This window comes from Zeugodacus cucurbitae, chromosome 6 (genome assembly GCF_028554725.1).
Source record: "Zeugodacus cucurbitae isolate PBARC_wt_2022May chromosome 6, idZeuCucr1.2, whole genome shotgun sequence".
NCBI classification, from domain to species: Eukaryota; Metazoa; Arthropoda; class Insecta; order Diptera; family Tephritidae; genus Zeugodacus; species Zeugodacus cucurbitae.
Genome location: NC_071671.1, coordinates 61250828 through 61272793, shown reverse-complemented (window position 1 = coordinate 61272793; position 21966 = coordinate 61250828). Strand labels below are relative to the sequence as shown.

The 21966-nt window shown below is 33.0% G+C and overlaps 2 protein-coding genes across 4 annotated transcripts in view; one reads left to right on the top strand and one right to left on the bottom strand.

Moving 5' to 3' along the window:
* The window catches only part of LOC105218825 (TBC1 domain family member 31), a 192105-nt gene that overhangs the window by 892 nt on the left and 169247 nt on the right, over positions 1-21966 (bottom strand). The gene's annotated exons all lie outside the window — the stretch shown is intronic.
* LOC105219827 (uncharacterized) overlaps positions 1-21966 on the top strand; it is a 110723-nt gene that overhangs the window by 38164 nt on the left and 50593 nt on the right. For 2 of the 3 annotated variants that reach the window (XM_054234144.1, XM_054234143.1), the window contains exon 3: positions 8093-8213. In XM_054234144.1, coding sequence (XP_054090119.1) covers positions 8097-8213 — 117 coding nt within the window. In that variant the 5' untranslated portion in view covers positions 8093-8096. Of the gene's footprint in view, positions 1-3671; positions 4491-8092; positions 8214-21966 lie in introns of those variants that run through there. The other variant, XM_054234142.1, reaches the window with a different exon arrangement.

Here is a 21966-nt window from a genome sequence, read left to right as displayed (position 1 = left end):
GCCGAAAGCACCTATTTATATATCATGTTAATTTCTGTATAAAAATGTCAGAATTTAAAAAATAATATTATATTTTAAATTTTTAGGTAAAACAATTAAAATAACAAAAAGTGAAAAAATAGGAATAAAATAAATTATAAAAAAATTATAAAAATTATATTTTATTAAAAAATTATTAAAAAATCAATAAAAAATTAATAATAAAATTTTGAATTAAACATAAAAAATTAACTATTCATTCACCCAATATCTCAAAACAATTCTCATACAAAAACCACTTGCTGCATCATTTAAATCTCAAATTAATAATAATCCACTGCACAGCTCACACTCATAAGCTCACCCATAAATAACGAAAAAACAAATCGCTTCCGTCTTCAAACGCTTTGTTCACTCCACCAAATCTCAAATATTTACACACATAAATCCAACAGAGACATAAAAATAAATTCTCAGCCATTTATCTTTGGAGTGCAAAATTTACGACCGAAACTTTCTGAAGAAAGGACTTAACTACAACTGCTTGTTGCTGTGTCAACTTCCTTCTATAGGTACTAAAAGTGTATTGCAATAAAATTTGACAAATTTGTACCGCACAAATGGCATTTCATTAATTATCAACAAAGACGAAGTCGTTGCGCATGCGCAGCTCACGGTTTGTGCGAAATCTCCAAAGAATGAGTGTACAGAGCTTTTGTGCTGTATATAAAGAGTGTTATCTTTCAAAAGAAACAACTTGAGATTTTTCAAAACAAAAACAACAACTTGAGATTTTTCAAAAGCAACAACAACAACTTGAGATATTTTTCAAAAAAAAAACAACAACAACTTTTTTTATGGGTTTTTCGAAAATTTTAAATAAAACTTGATGCGAATTTTTTATGGATTAATGCAAACCGTTGGACGCAGCTAAGTGCTTGCTGTAGACGGACCACTGAAGAAACAGAATGCATTTAATCATAAAAATTGCCACTTCTTTGAGATGACAAACTGCATTGTGGTGGGTGAGGATGAAGAAAAATAATAAAATTTTTAAGTGAAAAAAAAAAAATCATTTGCCGCCGCAAATGCATAATTAAAATGGCAACTGCTTTAATGCATGCCAAACTCAAGTGCACTTTGTCTGTGCCCAAAGCGGACTGTAGTGCAAAGAATATGCAACTTTTCATGTGTATATGTGTAAATATATATATTTTTAGAGAGCAGAAATGCATAAATGCACACTTTTGATAACTTCATTTTTGAAGCGCTTTTTGGCGTAAATTTATTGCTTTTGGCACTTCAAGTCACACATTTAATTGTTTTTTTTTTATTTTATTCTTGTTGTTGTATGCCTCAAAGTGGGTTATATGAATAATACAAATCACTCATCGCTGCCTCGAGGAAGCTACAGCTGCATATATACTTGTAGTTATTTATGCATTTCCATCAAGCATTTCAGCACTGGTCTGCGGTCTGCAAGTTTTAATGAATTCAAGGAACTCTTTCGAGGTTCTGCTCTGACTTATGAATTTAATATTTATCTCTGTTATGTTTTTTTCTGTAAATATTGCATATTTGGTTTTCTTGAAGTACTTCCCAGCGCTTAATTGAAATGTAAATATTCTTAAGCAAATTTTGATTAAATGTTCCCCAGCAGTCTGAGTAACTGTTGTTATGGTTAGTCAATGTAAAGAAAACCCAACGTAAGGAGAACAATATTGTATAAAGAATACAGTTTGTATAAAGAATACAGTTAGTCATAGCATATTTCATGGCAAGTGACAAAGATCCTCAACGGTGGACTTTTAATTAATAGCATTTTTCAAAATATATTTTTTAGAATTTCAGAATTTTATATTCCAAAGATACATTTTGGACTTAAATATCTACAATTATTTCAAAATGTCATTTTCAATTTCTTAATATTAATCAATTAAAAAGAACCCAAAACAAAAGCAAATCTACTGAAGTAACTCAATATGTAAATAAACAGTAGTCCAGTGCCGCTGGCGTATAAATAAAATCAGAATCATATTTGAGTGGCGAATAAGAGTATAATATATATTAAGAGTGCCCATAGAATTAAGCGCAGAAGAAAACAATAAAAATACCGCCGGTGCACACTTGACTTTTTCCAATAGCATATTGAGTGAGTACTCAAATTTGCCAGTCAATTATGTAAGAATTATGCCAGAATTGCCTTTGGATTGCGCTGGGACTACGGGAAGCTAAGAAATAAATAAATAATATCAAAAGTGGTTCTCAAGTACTTTTGGTGTGAGCCGAGCTGCATTTGTGATGGCTTTATTTTAAGGTAGACTCATTGATTTATAAGTATTCTTCAATTAAATGCATTCAATGATGTTGAAAGGAGTGTTGGTGGTTGATATTTTGCACGGTTAATATTTTAATATTCTTATTTCCCTATTATACTCAACTCTACTCGATTCATCTTGGTTCTATTTGATTCTACTTTATAGTTAATGTGATATATTTTTATGTTTGAAATATGCAATATACTTGAATTGACTCATGAACTTGTATTTGAGAAAGTTTAAACTATTCTACTCAATTCTATTCTACTCTACTCTACTCTACTCTATTCTATTCAAAGTCTCTAATCGACTCTACTCAACTTTATTGGATTCTACCCGACTTTACTTTACTCCACTTTACTCTATTTGACTATACTCGACTCTACTCTACTTTATACACTATTATGTTCAAAGTCTTTACTCTATTCGACTCTATTGTATTTTTCATTTATTTATATAATTTCAAATAAAATTTAAATAATAATTTCAAATATGAAATTTATATATTTTTAAATAGCTTAACCAAAGCTCACATGTGACAAACTCGGTTTAAAGGTGCGTTCACTTGTAATCTGTGTTGGCTGTTTATTATGCAATGCATGTATTTGCTTTGCTGTTGTTGTCTGACACAAACGACAAACTCAGCGATAGCAGAAACAGTATAACATGACAACAACAACAACAAGGAGAATCAAAGTTAAAAATATGTAAAAGCGAGGAGTGAAGGTGGGGAGCGCAAAGTGGGCATTACAAATATATATATATATATATATATATATATATATATATATGAAGTAAAATTATTGAATTTATTTGAGCACCGCTCAGGAATGTGAAGCACAGGTGTTGCGGGTCTAACGTGGTGACGCCAAGTAACGCCGTTACTCACCTGATTGACGCTTCACCGTAAACTTATATATACAGACACATGCGTTTGGAAATAATTCTTGCGAAGCGCTCGGCGCACGTCAGCTGCGCCTGTCTTCCGCTCATTGCATAGCGCGCAGGCGTTGCTTACAGTGAAAAACGCGCGGGTGGGCAATGCAGTAGGCAAATATATTGTGTCTGCTTATTGTAGTTATATATGTTTGGGTGTATGTGTCTGTGTGCATATTTTTTGCGTGGCATTGCGTTTAACAAATTAATCGAAGGTTGGTCTTCATTCATTCACTCACTCATTCACTCACATTCGGGCAGCGCGCCGCGACCCGCTTTCCAGCTACTGTCACTGCCACTGCGCCTGCCTTAACTTGGCCGCCTTCTGCTTTTTTGGGTAGGCGCGTACTTATGGGTATGGGCCAGTCGCCAAAACGTCGCTCAATTATTTCACCGTCTTTATGGCAGCAAAGCCACACACAACTCATTCGCTGGCAGTTGGTGAAGTACACTAGCGCGCTAAACGAGACGGGTTAATCGCACAGACGTATCGGAAATTCATTTTAATAAAAATTAAACACAAACCTTTGTAAAGAGAAAAATAAAATAAAAATTGAAAAATCGAAAATTTTCACCGTAAAAAGTGCATTTTGTCGCTGACGTCGGCGTCGTTCATTCTCGTTTGCGCGTTGCCGTTAAGAATTCTTAATTTGTATTACATTACATTTGTGGAAAATATTACAAGTGCATAATTTTACAAATAAATGTGACAACAACTGCAGTGTGTTTTTTGGTGTTTTTGTGCTTTCCCTTGTGCTTTTTTAAACAGCTGTGTGTGTGTGGCTTATGAGCCAGCAAAAGTAACAAGTGCCAGTGCTCGTTTACATAGATATATTTTTTTTTGTTGTTTTTGTTATTTTTCTGTCCACCTTTTCCTGTTATTTTTTTGTGTATACTCTCACATACAAGCATACATAGTGTAACAAGTTCTTTGTAGAATTCTCAAACCATTCCAACTCGTCGCGCATTCATACCTACATAGAAGAATTCTACGTGCGCGCGTTCGTCACTTAAGTCTTTTGATTCGCCTACAAATTGTTTAACAGTACGTACATACCGCGAGCAATTTGTATACAATTCGTCACAACACTCGGTCAAAAGCCGGCAGTTCGCTGTTATATCTCGTGATTTATTGCTTGCTGCCGCTACGTTGTGCCTCCGTCCTTCGTCGACGTCTGCATCTTCGCGCGTTATCACCATCAGACAACAGGGAATGGGCGTGCTGTGGCTCATTGCAAAGTACCTGCCATGTGCTCGGTAATAAAAAAAAGAATATGCGTATTTATTGCTGCTTCTTTACAACTTTATATTGTCCCTCCATCCGTGCGTCCGTCCGTCTGCCTTTATGTGTTCTACAAACATTCTTTATGCGTGTTCTACATAAGCGCACAACACTTGCCTTTAGCAGGTGGGTGGTTTAGTTTTACACTCATACTGTTCTATAACAACACTCATAAGTACTTCTATGTATACTCTTGAACACTTGTTAGCAATTACTCTTGTAGGTTTAACGACGTATTTTACTTTGATTTGTTGTTGTTGTTGTGCTTTTGTCATTCGTCCAACTTTCTCCACATTCACAGGTGTTTCACGTTTCATTTTGGTATTTTTTAAGTGATTTTTTATCTTTCGGAATTGCGCTTTTTATTGTTAAGTGCTTCAGTGAATGACCTGGAAGCCGGGATTTTATTGAAGAAGAATTTGTATCACCATTTTTTTGTTGTATTCAGAATATTGAGAGCGCGTCAGTTTAGTATTTTTATGACAATAGCTTTGGCATATATTTAATATTTTATTTTAATATTAAAAGTTGGTTATGAGAATGACATATATTTCGGAAAATATTTATTTATTTTTATTTTTTGATACAGAAGGTAATTGAGAATTCAAATGAACTCCTTAATTCGAATCACATTAATCTATAAAAAAAACTTCGGGTAAAGGAATTTAACTGAAGGTAATATGTATTTGACTTCTGTTGCCAATTCAAGAGTTCAAGTTATGAAGAACTTCGAGTTAGGGAAGTTTGCGTTATGCAAGTTCCACTGTATATATTTTACAAAATCTTTATGTCAACTAACTTTGAAAATTATATAAACCGTTCGTTAATTCGTTTTCATACTCTATAAATGAGAGTTGAGAGAGAGAGAGTGCTTTCTGAGTTTTCCTGATTAGTTTTATACAAATGCATTTTTTCTTCAATTCTGTCATATGTTTCTTTAATAGATTGGTCTTACGAATTGATTAAGATTATTTTATATCAAAAATAGGATTTTTTTTTCAATTCAAACGAATTTTGAAGGATTGGAAAAATAAATTAATGCTTTCTTTGGTCATATTTTGCTTGATAAAAATGCTTTCCGAAAGTGGATCCAATTTGATAGAAGACTGGAATAGAAAATTTACCGGGAAAAGAAAATGAATTTACTTGCAAAATAAACTAATTAAATAGTGACAAATTATGAACAAGTAGTTACAATCAAATTATTAAAAATTCAAAACAAAAAATTATAATCGAACAATTTAATAGCGTGTTTAGACAGCCAAATTAATGGAACAATTAAAATTATTATTGAGAAACCCTTTTTTGCCTTTTATACTGCCGGTTACTCGATAACCATTTTATTTTTGCTTTTCATAAAAAGTTGATAAGTTTCATCAGCTGATTAATGTTTTTTAGCAGCGACGATTGATTGAAAATTCAGCCAATCCCAGAAAAAGAACGTATATCGTACGTCTTTGTCAAAGAGTTTCATTTGATTTTCAAGTCGATTAAAATTCAATTCAAAATAAATGTATTTTTCATTTTGTATGGTAAAGCAGTGGTCAGTTAATTGATCAATTAGCTCCTGTCTAAAAACGATATAAGGCTCTGAAGCAGCTCTTTGATATAATATATGTAGCTGGATTTAGTTATATTAATATTTACTCTGTATTCAATAACTACTACTATATTCTTACTTAATTTTTACCAGTCTATTGCATTTATATCAGTTGTTTGTTCGATTCGTAATTTACCAAAAATTGGCAAATCGTTACGACAGTGGCTAGTTTTTATTGACTCACGAATTTAATGAAAAGAACACCGATTTGTGTTAGGTTAAGGTTCTTAACTCATTCTTAATTGTATAATGTACGTCACAACTAGTCTCCAATACACAGTAGACATATTTACTTACTAGTAAACTCATTTCATACAGTGTAAGGTAATTTAGTTGATCAACTTTCAATGAAACTCACTAATATCTTCTTTATTATATTTCATAACAATGAATGTAAGCTTTAATAGAAGGAAATTAGTAAGCAATTTGTTCTCAAATCTTCAATTCAATGGCGAGAAATTGTTGAAATTGCATATGACTTTGTAAATTATCTTTTATGCATACCAAAACAAGTGCAGTCGAACAGAAGTGTCCACGACACTAAAATACCTAAAAAACTACTGTGTCGTGAGGGAAACATAGTCGAGTTAATAGTTAAAAAATTTCAATTGGGGGTTTCCTCGTTCATGACAATATGTTAACCATTTAACGAACTTAGCTGTTGTATATAATAATCACAAATTAGTTTTTTGAAATCAAATAATAATGTCAAAAAGGTAGGTTCTTTCAATAAATTCATGAGAAGACTTTTGAAGTCAAAAATACATACTATACACTATAATATAAATTGCAATCAAACACACTGCCACATCTAAATTTTCATAAAGAACCATACATATTCAAAGAAAATGCTGGATACTGAAGTATATCCTCTACTATAACATATAACTAAATATTAACAAAGACTCAGCACCAACTGTTACCAAAATTCTTACCCACATATACTTGAAATATGCATTCCAATCCACACAAGACAGCAGAAAAGAACACTCAGAACTTTTCCACAAAACCACCGCGTTGTCATTGAAATGCCCACGGCCACTGCATGTCGACAGTCAATCATCGAATGTTGGCGGCATTCGCTTTGAAGATAGCCACAAAAACAAAAAAAAAAAAAAAAACACGCAGCTGGACAATGTCGCATTGCGGTGCACTTCCTGGTGTTCCAAGCAACGGCTAAAGAGGTCTTTCACCTTTCGCTTTGAGAGCTTGAGAATGTGTGTATGCCGCCAACCACTGCACAACAGCTCAAGGGGACAAACACTCAGCACCTCACACACTTCACTCACTTCAATAAATAAATATGTGCTTATTATTATTATGACTTTTTGGACACAGGTCAAGCAAATGTGCAGCAGCACAAAGAACAAATTAAGAAAAAACAACAACAAAAAAGCGCATGCATACGAATTATGGCGAACAAACAAAAGTTAGCAGGGATTCATTAATTTGAGATCCTTTATTTTGCTGGCGGCAGAAAGAATTTCAGAAGAAAAAAAAAACAACAACAATTAGTGCGCAATGCAAGCAACCGCAAATGCAATATTTTTAATTCTTAATTTCCAATTATTATTTGTTTTTGTTTTTATTTTTACATTTTGCTTCTCAAGTTCTTGTCCGCCTTCTGTGTGTGTTGCTTAATTTATTAATCCATCCAAAAAATTTTATTCTCATTCTAAATATGACGCTGCAAGAAATCGGCCAAAAAATTCTGCCGTGTCACTCTGCTGTTTGTTGCGCCAATTTCACGCTTCATTGCCATTCATAAATTGTTGTTTTTATTATTGTACAATGCAATTTAAGCAATTTGGCACGGCTGTAATTTAACTTAGATTATATTCATTGAATTCGATTTCTCGGAAATCGAGGTTATTGTTATTAATAGTGGTCTCTTCTTCATTTGATGTTGTTTTTGCTTTATATTTATTTTTATTTTTTATTTTAATTTTTCTTTTCTTTTTCTCTTTCTCTTTGCAGCATCATGGTGTCACGCCGCAAGATTCTTTCACGTTCTAGAGATGATCTGAATTTGGATCAGACTTTTAGTCCACAGGAAGAGGAGGAGGATGTGTGGTATCAGAAGGAGAAATTATATAAGGTAAGTGAACTCTTTCTGTTATTTAGCGAAAAAAAGATCGTTTTGAAAACATTTTTTTGGGGCTTTAGGTTCGAATCGTACATTGATTTTACACAGTGTAGAAATTAAGTGCACTTTAGTTACTCATACGCCATGTACCATTTGCATTCCTTGTTCCTCATTACGGAAATTTCCATATATAATTTATAAAACATTTTGTTGTAATTCCGCATAATAATCAAGTTGTTAGTGAACATTTTATTGTTTTGAGCAGATATAAATACATACCTAAGGGGCTATAAAAAATTTTGCTTTTTCCAAATAGAAATACCTTAATGATATTGTCAACAAACGATGTCTCAGTTTTATGATTTTTTAAATTTTTTCTTAAACATTACATTAAATTATGCGTGCTTATTGGCACGCGTGCAATCATACGCAATATTTTGCTGACAGTTTATCAATTATTGTGTTCGTATTGCAGCGGGCGCTTCCATAGTCTTGACCCCATTAACAAAACGGCACGTTCCAGCCAAATGTTATGTATAAAAAAAAAACTACCAAAAAATGCTTGAACATATTGACTAGCAACAAGTTAGTTGCATATATATATATATATATATATAATATTTTTTTAAATAAATAAATTTCGATATTTCAGGCATTTGTCCATAAAACTTCAACTGAAAATAAAAAAAAAATCGAAATATCTTAGTGAAGTCTCGAAGCTTTAGAACTTGTTTATATGCTTCGTATATTTCTAATTTATTCTTTCACTACTTCATTCTTCATGTAAGTAAGTTCAAACAAAAATACACTTGTTTGTGCTCAAACATTCTCTTGCAGTTACTCATATCTGATTCTTGTTGGCCCATCTTTTTTTTTATTTTTCTCTTTCGTTTGTTCGATGCAAAGTTTGTTTTTGCTGTCATAATGAGCTGTCATAAATATTTAAATTTACAAATTGGGTTAACTATGCATAGCAAATTATGGAAAATCACTTATAACTAACAGTTGAAGCACAAATTATGCAGTTGAAACGATTTGGCTTAAATAAAAGTGAGTGAATTATGCGTAGCTGTAGCGAATTAGGTTTATGGGCGAATACATATTATGAGGAGGAGTATAGTTTGAAACTTAACACTGTATGAGAATATATGCGATATGAAGCATAAGACATACATGCATAAGTAATATGTATAGGATTATTGATTATAAAAAAATTAAGCATAAGGTGGTCAATAGATTGCTTAAATCAACAAAAAATTCGAGACTGAGTTCGAAATGAGTTAGTTAGGTCTTTCAAGAAAATACCGAATATTGTTGAAAATTTAAAAAAAAATCTGGCAATTTGTATGCAAAGAAACAACCGCCGTTTTCCAATAGATGTCTCTAGGGTCAAGCACTGGTCGATTAAATCGTTTTTATATTTATATCGATCTTGGACATTTGTGTCAACATTAACAAAACTTGTAAATTTGTAGAGATCTGTTTGCATCCTCAACTGAAAATGTCACTTTTTGAGCCGAATTCTCGACATTACACAGTGGTTCCGCCATAGGCCAAAACTCAAAAAATCCATCTCACGATTTTTCGACAAAATGTATACCGATGGCCTCTAAATTGTCCACACTTTCTATTTGCAAACCGGGTTTTCCTAAAACTCTAACGGTATTTTCTAAAAAAAGAGTTAAATGCATGAACAACCGGATTTTTTTTTAAGCACATCAGAATTTTTTTTTTTAATTTCGCAGAAACAAAGGACTTCCATTTGTTCTGGTAATGGTTCAGGTTAACGAATCAAGATTATTTTTAATGGATTTTGAAGCTAAAGGTATTTACTTTAACTTGTGAAATTAATTAAGACCAACCAATTTTTGTATTTTTTGTGAAATTAGTGTTTTATATCACCTATATTTTTTTGGATCTTTCTTCTGCGTCTTCAATGTGTTTACATAAAGTTTTAATTGTGTTCCCCCGCTATCCCCCCTTAATTGTATTTTATATAGTATTTAGCAGAGTCTTAAGAAAATAAATGATATTTTTTTTTAAATTATTATTTTAGGTGGAATATGGGGGTTGCATGAGGGAAACAATAACGATAAATCATGTTCAGCTTTTTTCTCGCTTTCTTAACTTTTTTTTCCAAAGCCTTACTGAAAGTTTTGACGCTCCAACCATGGCCATGAGAAATATTTTTGCACATCATTGCCATATAATAGCAATTACTGGTCTATGGGAGCTATAGGACCTAGTAGTCCGATGGGGCCAATTTTTTTAATATATATTTAAAATATTTTTCTAGATTTTTGGTGAAAATTTCATAGCGATATCTCAACGGGAAGTATTTATGACCGCGCCTTCATACAAGCTGAACCACTGTGCATTCGTGGAAAATGTTGCTTTTCTTTTTTAATTCCAAGAAAATTGCGGCTGAGGCTCATTGATATTTGTAACCGTTTTTATAAAAAAAAACTTAAATTTACAAAAAAACGCCGGAAGCAAATATTGCTTCAAAAATTTTCAGAAAACTCGAAAAAATAAACATTTAACTTTTAATAAAATTTTGTATTGATTAATGAGGTTAAATTTATCGACAATACAATCGACGGTTTTGGTAGAAAGAGAAAGAATTACACCTTATCATAATGCCCAGAACAAGTATATACAGACTCTCAAATAGGTCTTGCATGAGTGCATAATTTCTACATAATTCTCAACTCAAAACAAAAGACTTTACCTTGGATTTTTAACGTCGCAAAAATAATTTTCATATTCGAAGCCAGTGTGTGGCTTTAGCTCACTTTAGATAAAATACTCTTGCAGATTATAAGAATATATAATAATACCAATAAAGTAACATATTCTTTAGAAGACTGGTTGAGATAGGACTTCAATTCATCATCTTCAATAAGTAAACAAATATGTTTATTTGAATTTTTTTTTTAATTGTTATTAAGGCAACTCATAAAGAAACTCATGAAAAAGCAATTATTTTTAATGCAAATAAAATATATTTTTTAACAAAACTAAAGATAACTAAGTATAAACATTGCAGCCAATAGCCACTTGCAATTAAGAGTTTAATTTGCTAAAAAAAAAAAAATCATAAACACCACTAAAACAACAAAAAAGTAAGTAAGCGCCTATTAACAGCTAAACAAAACAACACTTCCGCGACAAATAAAATGCGCTGCGCAAAAATTTTCAAAAAACTTTAAACAAAAATCGCTAAAAAACGCAATTTATTTGTTTATTGTATTTAAAAGATATTCGCAAACTATTTTCAACAACTTCCAAGTATTATAATCGCAAAAGCTGTGTGCGCGTGTGTGTTTGCGGTGCGTTTATTTTTATCGTTATGACTATTTCGTGTGCATTTCGCGTTGTCAAAGCGACATTATCGCGCTTTAATTTGGCGTTTATTAGCGCTCGAGTCAGTAAGCGAAGAAGTAAGCAAACAAGCAGGCTAGCGAAGATTTCACACATGCTAAGGCGGAAAAGACAGCGAAAAGAGGAATAGTGATAGAAAAAAATTAGAAAAAGCAAAGAAAAAAAAAACATTGAAGCATTGACAGCTTGAAAAGCTCAACTTTGGTATGACTGCCGCATAAGTGCTTTGCTAAGCGCATATATTATGTATGTATATGTATGTGAGTATGTGTGACTGTTTATTTGTCTGTGTGTGTGTTCAAATTTGTATACACAACGCATGTCGTCATTTCACCTGTCAATAAATACTCTCTTAAATATACATATATATTATCACCACAATCATCGTCATCATCAACGAAAGCAATGCTTGTTAGTCTAGTGTACAAGTAAACGCACATATACATTTGAGTATATTGTGAGCCTGCAAGTTGATTATGTTTATTATATGAGTAGTATGCAAGTATTTCATTAGCGTACGTGCTTTGCCTCGAGCGAAATGCTAAATTATTGCTGTGGAAGTTGATTGTCTGTGTGTGAGTATTTATTTATTTATCGTGTGACTCTGCTGGAAGGCGGTGAACGCAATGAGCCGCGCTAACAAGCGCTTCTTACGTAATTTCACTTTGGTCATCAAACGCTGTGGCAGACCATTTCGCTGATTTGCGAGTCATTGTCTCTCGCCGCCGCCAGCCAAACTGCTCAAACACTCAATCGGCGCTACATCACTCAACTCTTACACTCAAATCGGCTAATCATGCATTCACTGCACTCATTTCAAGACACTCAATATTTATTTGCTGCAGCTAACAGCTAGCGTTCGGCTAGTTTCTCAGCGCCGACGCCGCCGCTGCCTAACTAGCTATTAGTTTAAATTGTTTCTTTCTCTTTTTCATTCATTTTTTTCCGAATGAAAATTTATATTACAACAAATCAAGTTTATTGTCGTTTTTGTTGTTGCTGTAGCTTCGTATTTATGGTTTTTGTGTGACAACTTTCTTTTTGCAATTCACGCTTTGTGCCAACCGCTGCTACAATTGGCTGGCTAGTTAGTAAGCGATTTGCTGATGACTTTTAATGTTTTTAATTTTTCTGTGATTTGGTTTTTAATTTTTGTTGTTGTTTAAATTGTTAAAAAAAAATTTTTTTTTAAATATTTTTTTTTTATTATTTTATTTATTTCTGTTTCACTACTTCACTTTCTTATGATTATTTTGTGCAGCTGCCAACTTCTGTTCAATGTTTGTGCTTTTTAATTGCGTGTAGTAAAACGCTAAGCCGCTACAATTAATCTCACTTAAATGCTTTTGATCAGCGTTGCGAAACGCGAGCTCTGATAGATGGATATACATACTCTCATAAATATGTACACAAATAGGTAGGCTGTTTTGGATAAAAAAAAATATTTCGTATAAAAATGAAAACGCACGCAGCTTACTAAACAGCTGAGAGAAATTTCATTTTGTCTTCGGGCAGCAAATGCCTCTGCGGGTTGGTGAGAATGAAATTAAAGCATCTTTTGGTAGTTTAGTATATTTGGTTTCTATTTTTATGGTTTAATCTGTAAGGCTAATTTGCATTTAAGATAATAGATCAAATAGATCTTGCGGACTTTCGAACTTTCGATCTTTGTAATAAACCTTACATACCAACTTATGGAACATTATTTCAATAGACTATGGGGTTGCTCAAGTCAAAACAGTATTGCCTGCATTTCAAAACAAGTCAAAACTCAAGTCAAAACAGTATTGCCTGCATTCAGCGCTTCCAAAATAAGGTACTAAGAAGTATGGTTAATGCTCCTTGGTATGTCAGATCTGCTGACCTTCACCGTGATCTTGGTGTGAATTCATTAGTAAACGAAATAACCAAACTTGCAAAGACTCACGAAATGAGGCTTATACAGCATGTAAATGTAGAGGCATCCAGACTCATCGGTACTGCTGAACGAGAAAACCGACTGAAACGTAAGAGGCCTTCAGACTTAGCAAGGGAACTGTAGCAGCAAATGAATTTTTCTAACATTTAGCTTTTAATTATTATTTTTAAGTTATTAAAATTGAATTGTTGTTAGTATTTAATCATTGTGTACTAGGTACAATTGTAAAAAAAAATTCAATAGACCATATTGGTACCAGTTTCTTATAATTAAGATAAGGTCATTATATAAAAAAAGGACTGCATCCACAGTATACTCGAAGAAGATGATATATGTATTTTGAACATTTCTTCTAGAAAAGTCTGGAATGAATTAGAAATTTAGATGCCATCTGCCATCTTTTCGGCAGCATGCGTATTCCGTGCAAATTTCGAGAATTCGGCTAAAAAAGTGACATTTTCAGTTGAGAATAAGTTTGGGATGCAAACAGATCTCTACAAATATTTGTTGGGTTAAATGTCCAAAATCGATATAAAACGATTTAAGCGATTTAATCGACCAGTGCTTGACCCTAGGTCTCTATTGAAAAACGGCGGAAGCAAAGTTGTAGACCTAATATCAGAGAGATCCTCAATCAAATTGCAGGAACAGTATAACGTTCAAAAAGAAATTCCTTTTTAAAACTTTTTTTTAGTGTACTCTTCTTTTTTATTCGCTGAAGAGTTGTAGTTTACAATCGAGTAACATTTTTTTCTTAGTTCTAGGTCTATTGAGCTCTTCGCTCTTGGAAATGTTCATTTATCCCCTTTTTTGTATTTTTAGTAGTTATTGCCAATTGGTGAGCCAGTTGTACAAGTTACTTGGAAGAATTAGAAGTAGAATAACCTCAACACTTGCTACTTGACTGTTCTCTTCGAGATCTAGGCTAAAATATTTTAGATTTCACACCTTCGAAGAGACAGGTTAACTAGCAGGAACACAAACAAAACGGCCGTAACAGTTTCTTCATTGGCTGAAGGCACTTCTTTCCGACATTTCATCTGACTATAGGAGTTTTCTGACTTCTCTAAAGACTGACTTTTTCTCTGACTTTAGTAGTCAGAGTACTCCTTCTTTGGTAGTACCTATGGAACCTAACCTAACGATTTATTTACGAATGTATGTATATACTGTGAAACTTCCCTAACTCGAATCACCATAATCCACAAAAAAATGTCGAGTTAGAGAGACTTCGAGTTATGGAACGTAATTTGTATGAAATTTTACTTCTATTGCCAATTCAAGAGTTCGAGTTATGGAGAGCTTCCGAGTTATAGAAGTTCAACTGTAGTAACATTTTAGTTAGTTAGTTTTTCCTCAGTAAGTTATGCAAAACAATAGGTCATGCAGACGTTAGGTCTTCTCCAAAATAAAAACTGAAAAATTTTATCCAAACCTTTGAAAACAAATTTATGAATTTCGTCTGTACGAAAAATGAAATTCTCGAGGAAATGTTAAATGAAAATATCATAAAAACCGTGTACTTTGTAGATGCCTTTATATTGATAAATCTTCCATCACTTATGCAACCATAAATATTTTATATGCAACGCTGCACAGCACGAGCTGCAGATAACTCAATAAAGCAGAAGACACATGTACATATTTCATGGAAATTATATAATTTTCCTTTTTCGGTGGCGCTTCACAACAACAGTTAATGGCAGTTTTCTTCGCGCCAACATGTAAATAAACCGTTGCTTGTTGACTTTTTGACCCAACAACAACAACAAAATGTAGTTATGCAATTTTGAGGTGTCGCTTTGTTGTTGGCACAAAGCAAATGAAAGCGACAAAAAGTTTAAAAAGTCAAACAAACAAACTTTTTTATAGTCATATGGAGATTTATATACATATCTATGGGTATTATGCAAATTATTATTAACTGACCTTTGCTGCTTTTCACCCACACACACACACACACACACACAAACACTCTCAAGCAAGTCACAATTTCCGAGGCGCAGCAAATGCAATTAATTGCCACTCAACACTCGCTGCAGCTTCAATAACGGCGCAACATCAATGAATCTTTACAATTTTCATTTTCATCAGACAACAACAATTGTGTTATTGTTGCTGTATTTGTTGGTGTGTTGGCGTGCTAGCGGAAAATGCTCATTTATTTATGATTAGAAAATGAAATGCAAGAGAATTAAAAAAAAAAAACTCACAATTACCGGGCGCTACAGCGGTGGCAGCGACTGCAATTTCATATCCATCAAAATCATCATCCATCGGCGCGTGAATAGCGGGATGGGCGGAAATTAAAAGCTTGATTGCCTGACTTGCGCCGAGCGGACGCTGCCGCAGCGCTTTTGAATTTAAATTTGCTTTGAATTTGAGTTTGAATGAATGACTTGCCCTGCCACGATGATGAAATACATATAAACGATGCTCATAATGAAAATGCAAGTGATGATGCTGCGTTCAAATGAAAATACTAAATAATAACTGTGTGTATGTGTATGTGTGTAAGCAAGCAGTCGCTGATTATATTCATTGTGCTAATGAAAAGTGCTGATGCTATGCGGCATTTGTTTGCTGTTTGTGCCGGTATGTGTGTGTATTGGTTTGTATTGATGATATACACTTTTATTTTCACTTTCATTCAATAATAATAAATAAACAAAACAAAAAGAGTTGTAGAAAAACTTAATTGAATGCACTTAAAAGTGAGAAAGCTAATAATAAGCACTAATAAATTGGGGTCTATGGAGATTTCCTATCGGGTTAATTAATGTGATCTCAGCAACATAATATAAAAACTCTTTGATTTAATTGCTGCAGTTGTGAGAAAAACAACAAAATAGTGAATGTAATCATTTGGGTTCATCTACTATTGTAGACTATGTATTTCATTCAAATTTATTTATTATTTTAGAACGTAATTATGAAAAGCATTTTAGGAAAATTACTTAACAAAAATCTAAATTGTAGGCAATCCAGTATCTAGTTACCACATGCGTACTAGTTTATGAATATGCATAGACTTTTTAAACTTCGACCCAGCACACATTGCCGCTTAGTTATTTTCAATATAAAATATTTTCAAATTTTGACAAGCTGTCACCAACTAATTAAACTTGTCAGTCATGTTTTATTTTTCATCAAAAAAATGAACCAGTATCTGGTTTATTAATCTATTGAGGTTATTGGTTGTAGTTAACATTTATATATGAAGATATATTTATATAGATATATTTACTTGTGCAATCGAGCCGATACAGTGGTGGCCAAAATAATTTTTTCGGTATTGAGAAATGTTATATTTACTATTTCTCAAATAATATGAAAGTAATATTTGTGATTTTGAGTAGCTAGAGAGATAGAGAACGATTAATAGTTAACTATCGAAGCTACGATGTTTTTTTGGAAATTAGTTTGGTTTCTAAACTCATAGAAAAAAATCGCAGATAATCCACTAATACACTTAATACTATTCTGTGTTGATATAAAAACTAACAAGTAAGGAAGGGCTAAGTTCGGGTGTAACCGAACATTTTATACTCTCGCAATTTATTTATTTAACTTTATTGATATTATATAATACACAATTTGACCCACATATTCGTCATATATATTGTATAAAATCCATTGAAAGTTGGAAACCATAATATTAGGTTAGAAGCACCGAGGTCCTCATGTTCGATATGTGGGGCCTTGAAAACCTATTATCCGATTTCGGCGATTTTTAGAATGGGGCTGTCACACTATGAAGGTAGTATTTGTGCAAAGTTCTGCACCGATATCTTCACTAGTACTTACTTTATATATTGTAAAGTAAACGATTCAGATCATCTTCAAAGTACTGGTATATAGGAAGTTGGCGTGGTTGTGAAGCGATGTGGCCTATTTTCACAACATATCATTGGGATGTAAGAAAACTATTACAAACCAAGTTTCGCTGAAATCGGTCGAGTAATTCTTGAAATATGGCTTTTGACCCATAAGTGGGCGACGCCACGCCCATTTTCCATTTTGTAAAAAAAATATGAGTGCAGCTTCCATCTGCCATTTCTTATGTGAAACTTTTAGTAATTTTCAACCTAACCTTTGTATGGGAGGTGGGCGTGGTTATTATCCGAGATATGTACAAAAAACCTATTTGGGGGCCTTCATGCCAAATTTTATTTTTTTTTGCTCATTTTCGAAAGCAACCTTCCTATGGTGCCAAGAAATAAGTGTGCCAAGTTTAATCAAGATATCTTAATTTTTACTCAAGTTATAGCTTGCACAGACGGACGGACGGACAGACAGACATTCGGATTTGAACTCCACTCAAGCAACTTTGTTCTCTAGCAACTTTGTTGCGAGAGTATAAAAATTACAGTATACTCTCGAAAAGTAAATCGATTGGTATTTTGGGTAATTTACTTTTTCGAATAATTTACTTTTCCAAATATATACACAAATTATCTGCTTTTATAATATTAAATGCATTTTTAAACTTAAAAAGATCATTCACTTATTTGCTTCAATAAAACATATGGATTTACATGAAAAAATATTTACATTTACATACATACATATGTATTTACTATTAAGAGACAAAATCTTGAATATTCTTTTGTTTTTGTTTTTCTTTTGCAATATATTTTCTGACCATTTTTGTACGACAATTCAAAAAGTCTGACACCTGATTTGCATCGTTTTCATTTTTAAACCAGTGGATCAAGTAGGAGAGTTTATTTACTAAAAAAGACGCGATAAACAAGAGAGTAAGTGTTTTAGCAAAATCGTAAAAAGCGCTGCTTGCTTCGTTTCGAATTTTTTATCACACTCTCTGAAAAGTAAATTAAAAAATTTACTTTTTCGAGGTGCATGTGTAATCTTAAAGGTGATTAACTTTTCCGCGATTATTTATTTTCTGAGAATTTACTTTTCGGGAGTATACTGTACTATAGATTAAACTCCGCATATTTATTTTGCTAAAAAAAATATTTCTGTAATTTGAGTTATCAGACAGGTTCTCTAAATCACTTCCGTATGAAATTCAAGCAAATTCACTTTCAATGCGATATTTTGTATATTTGGTGTACTGAATTGCGATTTTACTTTTCAAGTTCCACATTTTTTTGTAATTTTCACTTTCACTCGGATTGCAGAATCTGCCTGTATATGTTGAGTATATAACTTTTTGTTCATTAGCTTTTCATTTCGATTTCAATCTACATTCCATGATCTCAAAACGTTCTCAAATTGCACTTTCTACAAATTCGATAGTTGCAAATAATCGATAGTTATTTTTAATCGAAAAACAGCCATAAATCGATATAATCGTCTGGCGTTACATATATCTCTTTTTCTTATAAATTTAATTTTTTTTTATTTTATACAAAAGTGGGAAGGGATCTATTGTTAAGCTAAAATGATATGGAGAAAAATAATAATACTTGCCTGATTAATTCTAGTTAGAATAGTTAGAATAAAGTGTTTATTAACTAAACGAGTTTCTTAGGCTTTTCCGATTTTTTTATATTTATTGATATTTAAATTTAATACTTTATTCACGAAATTGGCAAAAATTGGCCACCAGTGTATTTTTGTAATACAATTTCAACGTATAATCGTCTACAGTTGAATGCAACCGTGTGCCACATATAGTATTTATGCTTTGCATTTGCTACGTTGCATTGACAAAAACAACTTTCATTTCGTTGGCGGGTTGTATGCGCTAAAGCAACAACAAACTGTGAAATATTCAATCAACTTAATAGTTACAACATAGCAACAACAACAACAACAGCAGCAACAAGTTATCAGCAGCAATATTACAGCTCTGGGTAACAACGGTAGCAGTAGCAGCAGCAACGAGAGACAATTGTCTCATAAATTTGCAAAACTTTATGACAAAAGTCATAAATTTTAAATGTTGCAGTGCAAGTGACATTTACAGCAACAAAGCAAAGCAGAAAAAGAACAAAAAAAAGTATGCATGAATGGGAGTGTGAATTGAGAAATATGAAAAAAATGAAAAAATTGAAAAAAGTTTCGCGCTTAAGTCTTCTGTTCGTTTGAGGTGTGAGCTTTGACTAGCGCAGAATTAGAGCGGGCAGCTTGTGCGCGCGCTTGCATATGGTCGGGCAAGCCGAAAATGGTAGCAGCTGGGTAGGCGTGCGCTCATAAATATTAGTTGAATACACATATATACATATACATATACATATATACCCGTATATATATATACCACATTACCTCAATTGCTATTGTTCTTTCAGCAGCTGTTGTGTGTTTATTTGTGTATGTATATGGCAATATGAGCTGCTAACCTAATTTCTAACGCTTGAATTCATTCAATTATCTACATATGTATCTATATATGTATGTATGTTTGTATGGCTATGTGTGTGTGACTATAAAAGCTTGACAAATTTATGTTTTCACACACAACTAATTCACTTTTTATAATATAAAAAAAAAAAAAAAATTTCTAGTTTCTTCACTAACGTAATACACGAAAAAAATTTTAAAGAAATAATAGTAAACGAAAACCAACAAAAACAAACATTTCGGTGGTTTAAGTGGGAAAAAGTTGAGGAAAATACACAAAAGTGCAGCTTAAAAGCCGCTAAGGGAAACATGGAAACCGAAACTAATACTTTGCTGTAAGGAACAATAATAATAGAAATCAAAGACCAAAACAAAAGAAAAAACAACAACAACAACAATAAAGTAAGCTGTAAGCAACGTCAACGGCCGCAGCGCAGCGAAATTACTCAATCAACAGTTGCTGGGCGCTGATGCTAAATGGCAGCGCTTTCCAACAAATAGCGAACAATAAAACTAAAGCAACAACAACAATAATAACAATAGAAGACGTAACAGCCAAGTAAAATATGCGCGGCAGACAACAGACAACAGCTGGAGGCCTGCAGATTTTCCAGACAAACTAAGGCACAGTTCTCAGGCGCAACAGTTTACGATGGGAACAAAAAGGGTTAGCAAAACAAAGGAATAATACAGAGCAACAACAACAATGCTATAAAAAACAAAAACAAAAAGTAACTAAAACTATTGCAAATGCAAAATGTAATAAAGCGAAGAGAAATAGAAAATCAAGCAGTCGGCTGGCGCAAAAATACCAACAACAATACATATGCAAATAACTGTTAAACAAAGCTTTATATACATATATATCTGTATACAAGTTATAGTACCTCAACTTGGTGCCGCAATGGCTGTGGAAAATCGACGACAATAAGAAAAGGAAGTTAACGAAGTCGCCAACAAAGAAAGAAAGAAGTGAGAAAAGCCAAATAAAGCCAGGCAGGTTTAGAAACCTACATATGTTTATAAATACAATTGTAGGGGCAGGACAGCGCTGAGAAAGCGAAGACTGAAGACTGGAAAAGTTGTAAAATAGACACTTACGAGCAGCAATAGGCTCTGTGGAAATGAAATATTTTGTGGAGGGAAAAAATGTTGGAGAAAAACAAATCGTTGCACTCGTGCTCATGCTTCGTGTGTCGCAAATGCAAATCGGGTGACATAATGCCGCTGCAACGTTTAGTATATCAAATTAGAGGCGATGCCATGAAAAGTGAATTGTTGTATTTGTACTGATGGGAAGTTTCAAGTTAAAGCCATCTATAGGCTAAACGAGGTTTGTTCAAAAAATAACGGGAATTATAAAATTTCCAATTATCATAAAAATAATAAATTTCCAATTGCGCTGGCTCAACTACATAATAACGAATGGCGACAACATTAAATAAAAAAAAAAAAATATTTTTTCAAAAAACGAAAAAATTCCCGTTATTTTTTGAACACATTTATTATTTATTAACAAAAAAATTAAACTTTAATTCAATCATTCAAGATGCTATTTGGACTATTTGACAACAATAAATTCAATTTGCTGCACTGTATGCAAGCCATATGGATATAGAAACGCAATTGCTATGGAAAACGCGGAAGCCGCAAGAGTAACAACAACTCCCGTAGCAACAATTTCCACTGTGGTGGAAAACAAGTGAACGCGTCTGTTTTAGTGACGGCTGCAGCTGATTTAGCGCGTGGAATTAGAAACTAATGTGGCGTAAATGGTTTTAATAGCCGTTGCTATTATTGTTGGCGTTGTTGTTGTCGTTATTTTCCGATTTGTAGTCGTCAAACTAAAAGCACCTAACGTTAGTTACTCACACACACACACATGTATATACGCCAAGCCGCTTTGTGAGAGCAAAAGTGTTGCAAGCAGCAGTCAGCGAAAGTTGCAACACTTGCCACAACCGATTGTAAATATATATATACTTTATGTATAAATAATATAGTAGTGTGCAACATAATTGCCGTTATATCGCTAATTGCCATATTAGTTGTGGTTTTGTGCGAACATGCAAGTAAGCGATTCTCGCAAACAAATGCGTCGGTTGCAGCGCGAAATGTTTGAAAATATAGGAAATCGTGTTACAAAAATTA